The sequence below is a fragment of the Phragmites australis genome, chromosome 15 (genome assembly GCF_958298935.1).
Source record: "Phragmites australis chromosome 15, lpPhrAust1.1, whole genome shotgun sequence".
Classification (NCBI taxonomy): domain Eukaryota; kingdom Viridiplantae; phylum Streptophyta; class Magnoliopsida; order Poales; family Poaceae; genus Phragmites; species Phragmites australis.
In genome coordinates this window covers 5,658,467-5,668,739 of record NC_084935.1, presented here as the reverse complement: position 1 = coordinate 5,668,739, position 10,273 = coordinate 5,658,467, and the positions used below count along the sequence as shown (strand labels likewise).

At 40.3% G+C, this 10,273-nt stretch overlaps 1 protein-coding gene across 3 annotated transcripts; it reads right to left on the bottom strand.

Annotated features, from left to right (window-relative positions):
* Positions 1-2,821: 2,821 nt before the first annotated feature.
* On the bottom strand, positions 2,822-5,128 carry LOC133893341 (geranylgeranyl pyrophosphate synthase, chloroplastic-like). 3 transcript variants are annotated; one of them, XR_009904472.1, is made up of 4 exons: positions 4,431-5,128; positions 3,774-4,197; positions 3,259-3,309; positions 2,822-3,168 (listed from the first exon to the last, which is right to left on the bottom strand). XR_009904472.1 is itself a non-coding variant. In XM_062334340.1 (3 exons), exons 1-2 carry the CDS (start codon positions 5,067-5,069, stop codon positions 3,775-3,777), a joined length of 1,062 nt encoding a protein of 353 aa, XP_062190324.1. In that variant the 5' UTR covers positions 5,070-5,128; the 3' UTR covers positions 2,822-3,309; position 3,774. The 3 variants fall into 3 exon arrangements, 2 of the variants coding, with proteins under 2 accessions (XP_062190324.1, XP_062190325.1); XM_062334340.1 differs by having other exon boundaries at positions 2,822-3,309; XM_062334341.1 differs by lacking the exons at positions 2,822-3,168; positions 3,259-3,309 and having other exon boundaries at positions 3,585-4,197.
* Positions 5,129-10,273: the final 5,145 nt, after the last annotated feature.

Genomic DNA, 10,273 nt, shown 5'->3' with positions numbered 1-10,273 from the left:
GTCACCCATCGGGTGGAGCGGGTATGGATCCGTTCTCCGACTATCCGTACCCATTCTCCTACTACCTGTACTCGTATACCTAATCGGATTAGTTGGGCCTAGGTGGGCTTCTGCCGCTCCTTCCAGTGGCTTTCGCCACCGTTGCCTCCTCCTTCGTCACCCCTCCTTGCCGCCACCGCCGCCTCACCCTCTGTCGCCTCTCCCGATCGTTGAGGGTGAGTTTCCGGATGTGGGTAACCCGTTGGGTACCCGTTACCGCACGGGTACGGGTATGGGTAAATATCATACCCATGTGCAGGTAAGAGTATTGTAGCGGGCGTAATTTTTTCACACAGATACGGATACGGAGTGATACAACCCGACAGATCTAGACCCATTGCCATCCCTAATCACCCTGTCTTAATCCACGTTGTGGAATAATTTCCTCCGTTAGCTCACAGTTGACCTTAATACGACACCGCACTGATCTTACACACTTTATAAGGAGCACTTTATAAGGAGCTCCACCTGATTCTCGTTAAACCCAAGCTAACCCAGCATGGCCTCTAGAAAATCTCATTCAACTCTATCATAAGCTTTTCTCATATCCAGTTTCAGAGCTAGGTATCCCTCCTTCTCCCTTCTCTTATTCCGCAAGAAATGCGTCGTTTCATATGCCACAAGGACGTTGTCCGTAATCAATCTCCCCGGAACAAAGGCTGGCGTACAAACGGGACGATTCCTTCGTGAGAGTGAAACCTGCCCACCTGATCGCTTTGGCAGGTTAGAAACACGGTGCGCTGACGATGCTTCCTGACTCCCGAGGATGGCGGCACGGCGCTGGCGGTTGGCCGAGTGGCGCACCGGGGCAGCGGCCGACGCCGGGACGCACTGACTGTTTCGGGGACGGGCCGGCGAGGCGTTGGCCGTGGCGGGTCGATCGGTTAGCACGTCAGCGCATGCTGCCGTGCCGCACCCGGGCCGATGCCGAGGACGCCCGCTACTTGGGCGCCCGCCGCGCCCGGCCGGGTACCACGAACCCGCGAGGCTGGGTTGGCGGACGCCGGACGCCACATGCGGCTCTTTCTCGCTGACGCGCTACTGTTTCCCGACAAGAACAGAAAGGCAATTGCGGAAGAAATGCATCCTAACATTCTGAAAGCCATTACCGATGTGTGGCAATCATTCCGGAAAACGGAATAAAGCAATCGGCAATAGGCAGTAAAAAACAAGGAAGCATAGATTTATCGGTAATGCTCTGCTCCAAATGTCCGAAGGATAAAAAAAAATTGGACACCGAATGTTGAATGTAACATAAAAAATAATTATGACAATAAATTTTTATAACATCTGAAATATTACATTTGAACATATGAAATATTGAAAATGCGAAAATATAGGAATTAACTGAAATAGATAATTTTTTTGATCCGAATCTGTGTGCTATTTTGATGCATGAATTGAGTGCAACAAACGAAAATAACTTCCGCAACAAATTTCTATTACGTCTGAAATATTAAATTTGAACATCTGAAACATTAGAGATACGAAATATAGGAATTAACTCAATTGAATAATTTTTTCGATCCAGATCTGTGCTATTTTTGAGCATTTTTTAATGTTACAAACGTTAATTTTTAAATGTTGTAGATGTTAGTTTTTGATGTTGTAACAGGCAGTTGAAGCATTCGATCTATCGGACGTCCGGACGCTAGATTCTCCCTAGACTTATTATCCCAGAATCCTGATTGGCGAGCGCTGATTCACAGTCGTCAAAAATAAATTTTCCTTTTTTGTACGTCCCAGTTATGAACGCTTGTTATTTTCTCCCTTCACGTGTCTTCAAATAAACTAGTCCACAGAACAGAAACGGCACGAGTAAAATCACTGCTGCTGACCTGCTGTGCAGGTCTTGGTAGCAAATTCAGGGAGGGCCAAAGAATCCAAAGGAAGTAGCGATCGCTGAACAGTGACCACGACAACAAATCTCATAGTGGGAAATCATGCAGACAGCTGCAGAAGCAGTACAACTCTACTTCTATCACTATCTAATGAAATCCTTGTGGCCTTGGCAAGGGGTTGCATTTCTCAAACGGCTGTTGGTTTCAGAAAATGACAGGAAATCAAATCATTCAGATCGATTTCTCAGCAGTATCAGTAAACGCTGTCTGCAATACCATGTCAATACTAGTATTCCTGGCAAGAGTGCAAGACATTAAACTTTGCTCCAGGCAGTTAAAAAAACTTTCGTGCACCTTTGTAGCCATTAAACAACTTCCTTTGGGATTTATATTTAGCATGAAAAAGACACAAGCTTTGGGAGAAAATGGTCCGTGCAAAGGAACTGATTACCATGAAAATCATCAGCAGTAAAATTCAACATGTTCAACACAATGTCCAGACTCTAGAAACTAGTCAAGATTGCTTACGATGACATGGCAAGAAAAAACGAACGGATTCAAACACATCTTATATGCATCAATAAAAAAAAATCAAGCATACATACTGGTGAAATAGACATAAGCAGAGGCTCCCATGATCGACCAAAACTTGGTCATATGCATTCATACATTTTCCAACATGTGAAGCAGATCAGAACACACGATAAGTGTTAGGTACATCATGAGGCGCCAAATAAAGTGAGGTGCTTATGCAGTGCAGTGATGTACATCAGAATCAGGACACCATAAAGAGATACCTCATACGGTCTATTTAACCTCAATGGTAATTAAGTACGATTATAAAGTTTAAAACATCTGGCAGCATAATTTTTTACCACATATAAGATGCACTATTCACATACACCTGATTTTCGATTCATTGTTTTTGCTTAAACACAGAGTATACTTCACTAGGTGTTGGAGTCTTCCATTGAGCAAATAAAACATAGTTACAGTCATGTAACAGATTTATCTTCCAAAATAGACAAGTTGGTGAATTTGAAGGCGCCGATATACTCCTGATTTTCTACATATTTGCATCCATACATCCCGACAGGACACATGCCTAAGGTCTTGCATGTCCTATTTTTGCAGTGTGTCGTGACTCATCACATTAAAGGCATGCTTACTCTTTTCCTAGTTTGTTTACATTCTCAGAGAAAAATAAGTGAAAAAAAAAATACTGAACCGCAGCCAGATCTTTGGTTCGATTGGCGCATTTATTGGACACTTCCTTCCCACTACTGGCCTAAAAGTTGTTGAATATGTATCAATTTTGTAGCGTTGCATTTGTTGTTAACCAAGACCCAGAAAAGTTCAAGATATGGCGATAGTTCACCTGGGAGAACACACCACATGATTCTTGCATGGTACATTCCAAGCGTGTGCCCTGAAAATGGAAGTCAACATGATCTTGCATATGCAGTGGTAGTAAGAATATAAAATTGATTTCATTCAACCATTTATGCTTGCTTCAGATAGTAATGTACCACATAGCAGAAGAATTTCAGTTTTCAAATCAATTATCAAAGTGAGTAATAATTTTGATCAACCCAAGACAGAAATACACAAGTGCTATGTTATTCTAACTGAGACTGCTTGGAGCATTGCAATGATGTCGTACATGCAGCTGATGATCATCCAGAAAACTATAAGCCAGAAAGATTGATTTCAATCAGGTTTAACTAACTCGATATGATATTAATATTTGTCGACTAAATATTCACATTACACCAAGGTAGAGACCTACAGCTAGTATATATCACCGAGATAATTCGAATATTCCTGGAACCCAAGCTTAATGATCTTACAAAATCACAAATCAACAATGAACAACAACAGAATAAGCATCACCTCAGTTCTGTCTATGGGCGATATAATTGGCCAAATGCAACAGAGGTGCCGCCTTCTCTTTGTCGAATTCTGCAAGCTGCTCCCTTGCATCACAAAGCAACTTTTCCGCAAACTCCTGTGACTTCTCCAATCCCAGTAACTTGGGGTATGTCGTCTTGTCACTTGCCAAGTCCTTCCCCGCTGTCTTCCCTAGCTCCTCGGATGACTTGGTCACGTCAAGTATATCATCAACCACCTGGAACAACAGCCCTATTGACCTCGCATACTTCCGCAGCCGCTCAATTTGCTCATCCGAGCCACCCCCGATGATTGCCCCAATGACCACCGGGGCCTCGAGCAATGCAGCAGTCTTGTGCAGATGGATGTACTCGAGGCGTTCCAGGGGCACAATTTCAGTTGAGCCAGTCATCTCAAGATCAACAACCTGGAGAAAGTAGACAAAATATTTTCAGCAATGTGATCTCTTCCAAGTCACATTCTGTGTCAGTGAGTACTACTAATTGTCAACCTCGAAGTCAGCTTGCTATATACATCTAACCATGGACATCATCACTTTTAGCAAGGCGTTACATACACAGAATTAGCGCATTGCCTAATTTTTACTTCCTTTTATTTGCTCAGTGGTGGAAAGGAATAGAATCTGATGAAAAAGCAGACCTGGCCGGCGACGAGGCCCTCCGAGCCGATGCAGCGCGCGAGCTCGCCAATGGCGCGAACGACGCGGGCGGGGTGCTTGTCCGGGTCGACGTCTGGCGGGTACGAGTCGACGCTGGCCATGTGCCGGAACGCGAGGGAGAGCAGGGCGTCGCCGGCGAGCACGGCGATGGGCTCGCCGTAGACGACGTGGCAGGTGGGCTTGCCGCGGCGGAGGTCGTCGTCGTCCATGCAGGGCAGGTCGTCGTGGACGAGCGACATGGTGTGCACCATCTCGACGGCCGCGGCGGGGGGCATCGCCCACGCCTCCCGCCCGCCGGCCACGCCGCACGCGGCCAGGCACAGCGCGGGCCGCACCCGCTTCCCGCCCGCCAGCAGCGCGTACCGCATCGCCTCGTGCAGCGCCGCGGGGGGCTCCCCCGCCGGGACAGCCGCGTCCAGCGCGCGGTTCACGGCCGCCGCGCGCTCCCCCATGTACGCCCTGAAGTCGAACTCCGTGGTGGCCGAGGCGGAGGCGGAGGCGGCCGCCGTGGCCACGATGGCGGAGAAGCGGCGCCGGTGGTGGGCGGATGGCGCCGCGGCGAGGAGGAGAGGGGAGCGGTGGACGCGCGAGCCGGCCAGGGGGTGGAAGGCCATGGCCATGGGTGGCGAGGCGAGTGGCTTTGGGGTTAAGTGGGGGGCGTCGTGCAAGATTGGAGGTGGCCCTGATGTTGCGATCTGCTTATCTTGAGGTGAAGGGCAGTGGAAGTGAAACGGGATACGTAGTGCATCAACGTCCATAAAAGTAAAACGAGTTAAACAGTAAAATGCGTCTCACATGAGAATATTGTACAACGTTTACTGTTCATTCATCACGAATGAGGTGGAGCAACCTCCGACTTTACTCTACTAGCGCATCAACTTGTGCGACAACACATGCTAAAAATTTAACTTACAGTTGAATTGTAGATATTTGTGTTAATAATGGTTGTATGCTAAGATACATCAGCTATTTATATTTAAATATTAGAATATAAAATATAAATGTAATTTTTTTTTCATAATATTGGAATCATGTTTATTATTTGTGAATAGATCTAATTTATAATTTTCATTTTATGTGTTATGCAAATTTATTTTTATTTGTTTCTTGATTTTTTGAAATTATTATTATTTTTAATGTCATCACCGTATCTCATATTATTTTTTTAAATACATTATAAATTCTTTGATATTATTTTTATGTGATAATCCGAAATATGTTTGCGTTCTGTTGTTTTAATTTTGTAATGTTTGATTACATGCATATTTAATTGGTATGTTTTAATTAATTTGAAAAAGTGTGTTGATTGCTAACGTAACTAAGTTGGAGTTTGCTGATGTAAACTTGTTGGACAAAAGGTACCAAAAAAAGGAAAGACAAGGCAAGAATAATCTTGGAGCTGGACTCTATGATTTATTTTTTAATCTTCTATATTGTTTCGTCTGGTTGTTGATTCATGGTTACAATTAATCCATCAATTAATTCGATGGTCGGATGTTTTGCTTTTTTATGTAAATTTTTATGATTTTTTTAGTTTAATGTGAAGGAAAAAAAATCTCTAATTAGTAAATATAAGATAGACATCACATGATCCCATTCCAATATAAGTGGAGTGGTCAGATCCCATTCCAATAGAAGTGGAGTGGTCATCGGGGAAATGCAATTTCTTATGCGCTCATGTATACGGTATAGTTTGATTGTCTATTTTTTCTGCTAGATATTTATTTATTCGCTGATTCTCTTGTTTATTTTACAAATTTTGATTTATATCTTCAATATGAATCATAAACGAACGAAATGACAAATGGAATTTTCGTGATCGTGGCCACCGGCCGGTGCTGTGCTGTGGGGCGGGTTGCGGCTGCCGCAAGCACTTGAGCGGGCAGGTGCGGGCCGCCGCTTGCATGCGTACTGAACTTGATGGCTAGCTAAGCTTGCATGCGTGCATGTTAAGCTAGCTGGTAGATGGCTGTAAGCTGACATAAATATTCAGAACACAAAATGAACTGTGAATTATTTTATTATACAAAGGTATTTACCATTACAATAATAAATTAATCAAGCAATATATAATATGTTATATTGCGTTCGATGGGTAAGTGAATGACTATGAATCTTTCATCAGTAGGCAATATAATGCTTCTTTTTAATAATGGAATAGAATATTTCGGCCTTTAGCACGAGAGTATCTGACCAATGTTATTATTATAAAGTTACAGTACTCAAGTTGCTATATCAAACGACGTGATAGTGAAATAATTTAAACCAATAAAAACTAGCATAGTTTGGATACTGAGAATTTATTAAACAGTAATTCTACTGCTAAATCTTCATCTATGATTGGCGAAAAATTGCATCATCGTAGTCTCTAGAGTATGACATGCAAGTCGAATATTGTCCTTGTCTTCTTCACACCTTCATAGTTGTGCATGTCTCTCTGAATAGTACATGCATATAATTTTTAGAAGGTGTTTATCAAGCATTATATTATTTCTGCTATGCCATAAATCCCAACATAAAACAGATGTCCTAGTTAATAATTGTCTTTTGCACTTAGTTCGACAGCTAGCAAGTCAGTCTCCAAATAAATTATCCATACTAGATGGTACAATGATATTAAAGGCAATTTGAATTGCACGCCACATAAACTTAGCAAAAAGATAGTAAAAAAATAAGTGTTGAATGTTTCCATGCTACTGCAGAAGCAACATTTTTTATTGCCATTCAATTTCATCTAGCTAAGTTATCTTTGGTTAGAATAACATCTTTTTTTAGTATCACAAAAAAATCTTTATTTTTAAAGGGACATTTAAATTTCAAACCACCCTATTCGCATTTACATTATCATTGTGTACAAGAGCCATGTATATCGAACGAACTGAGAAACATCCATTCTCATGTAGATTCCACCAAAATATATCATTATGATCATTCAATTGAACATGTCCAATACGAGCAACTAGTTGATGCCATTGCATTAGATTACTACCAACTAAGGATCTTAAAAAGAAATATTTAGTGGAACTCTTAAACACCGTTGCAACGGATGTATTTTTCCTATGAACAATGTTATATAGTGATGGATATTGCTCACTACGAGTGAAGTTGCTCAGCCACTTATCTTCCCAGAACCGGATTTGATTTCCATCAATAATTTGGAACTTACCCATGTTTAGAAATCTGTATTTGGCATTCATTAGTCTAGACTAAAATTGTGAATCATCAGGTTTTTCTTCACTCGAGCAATTATTTAGAATTTTAGATACTTATTTCTCAGGAGGTCCTGCCATAACCCATCTTCATTGATTAACTTGAACAACCATTTACTTAACAAACATTGATTTTGTAAATCAGTGTTCTGGATACCCAACCCTCCTTGGTTTTTTGGTTGACAAATGATATCGCATCTAGCTAACCTATACTCCTTTTTGTGACCATCATTTTGCAAAAGTACCTTGATCTATAATACTCTAATTTTTATAGACCCCCCTATAGACCTAAAAAAAGAGAGCATAAATATTCCCAAACTAGTTAAAACTAAGTTTATTAAAACTAGTCTTTCCCCAACTGACATATGTTTACTTTTCAGCTGCTCAACTTTTTCTTAAACCTATCTTCAATGATCCTCCAATCATTGTTGTATAATTTCTTATGATGCATTGCAATACCTAAATATCTAAAAGGATAGGTACACATGCGTCAACCAAACAATTGAGAGTATTGTTCTTCACATTCCTTAGCTAGTCCATAGCAGAAGAGTTCGCTCTTGTTGAAATTTATTTTAAGGCCCAATAATTGTTCAAAAGCACAAGGAAATAATTTCATGTTTTTGACATGTTCTAAATTATGGTCCATAAAGATGATTGTATCATCCGCATGCTGTAAAATGGACAAACCTCCATCAACTAAATACGGTACACCCCTAGAGAATTAACCATTATTCATAGCTTTGTTGATAAGAATGCCTAGCATGTCAACTACTATATTTAACAAGATGAAAGATAAATGATCTTCTTGTCTAAGACCTTTCTTAGTTTAAAATTTTTGTCCTAACTCCTCATTCACCTTTATCCCAACATTTCCTACTTGAACAAAAGATCTTATCCATTCGCACCAGGTTGGCGAAAAGCCCTTCATTCTTAACACTTGTTGTAGGAAGGGCCATCTAACTTTATCATATGACTTCTCAAAATCTATTTTTAGGAGGACTCCATTTAATTTCTTACGGTGTAGCTCATGTAAAGTCTCATGTAGAATAACTATCCCTTTTATAATATTCCTCTAGAAATAAAAGCAGTTTGTGTTGGACTTATTACCTTTTGCGCTACGCTAGCAATTCTATTTGTAGCCACTTTGGCAAAAAAATTGAAGCTTACATTTAATAGGCAAATAGGTCTATAATGTTGAATTTGAGTGGATTCTCTACTTTTAGGCACTAATATTATGGTCCCAAAATAAAGGCTATACAGAAGTAGTAAACCCTTGTGGAAGTCCTTAAACAAATGCATCAAGTCAGCTTTTATCAATTCCCAGAAAACCTGGTAGAACTCCGCTGGGAATCCATCTGGACTCAGTGCTTTGTTGTGTTCTATCTGAAATGTTAACATTTCATTTTCTCCAGCCGAAACCTGGGGAATGTCATCTCGTGATGTCTCATCCATCAAGAAATGATTACTCTCTGCATGTCCAAACAAACCCTTATAGTAAGATGTGATGTATTTCTTTAGATTCGTATCTCCTCGAATTATTTGTCCATCCTTTTCTAGTTGAAAAATTCTTTGTTTTCTATGTTTAGCATTTGCTACCAAATGAAAATATTTGGTATTAGAATCACCTTGAAGTAACTCTTTGACTTTTGCATATTGGTACTATTTAATCTCTTCTTCTCTCAAAAGATGAGCTAGCCTTTCATTGAGACAATACTTGAGATTTACTTCATTCGGAGATAACAAAGTTCTTTCTGATTTTTTTATCAAGTTCATTAAGCGTGTCCAAAAGTTTTTTCTTCTCTTTCTTATACCTCTCACTCACATTTTTTCCAACCTCTTAGATGTTATCTCAATCTCCGAATTTTAGCCTGCCATCTCTCCATAAGGGTGTTACCCCTTGTTTCATTTTACCATACTTCAGCTATCATATAAAATAAAGTCATTCTGTAGTAACCAACCTAGTTCAAATTTAAACAAAGGTTGATTATTAGCTTCTGATGCATCCCCTGTGTGTAGTAGAAAAGACGTATGATTAGAAATATTTCTTGTCAGAGCTTGAACAGTTGAGAGCGGAAATTTATGCTCCTATTCTATGCTCATTAGAATTCTAACTAATTTTTCAAAAGTCAGAACATTTAACGAATTTGCCCATGTGTATTGCCTTCCTTCCGTATAAAATTCTCTTAGATCTAGCCCACTAATAATGGTATTAAATAAGAAAGGCCATTTATGATCATAATTGTCATTGTTCTTTTCATATGTACCTCTCAAAATATTGAAATCTCCTTATGTTAGAATAGGATAAGGTTCATTTCTACACATATGAACTGCTCCGTCAAGAAAATGTCTTTAAACTCAGGTTGAGTTGGTCCACAGACTACAACCAAAGCCCATTTAAAACCATCCAACATATCACATAACTAAAATTTGACATAATAATCATCATCGGTAATACCTCCTATGTCATAGGAGTCTAAATCTATCCCAACAAGATACCTTCTGATCTTCCTCTAGGTGATTTACTATGCTATAAAAAAAAATTTCCACCACAAAGGTTTTTAAGATACGGTTGTGAGAAATTATCCCTTCATGTTTTTGAGATAGCTATGAAGTCA

Bases quoted from the DNA above. Each gene is read 5' to 3' on its own strand.
- LOC133893341 (XM_062334340.1), bottom strand. From the start codon at position 5,069: ATGGCCATGGCCTTCCACCCCCTGGCCGGCTCGCGCGTCCACCGCTCC. The intron at 4,198-4,430 runs GTCTGCTTTTTC...TACTTTCTCCAG, and splicing joins AGGGCCTCGTCGCCGGCCAG to GTTGTTGATCTTGAGATGAC.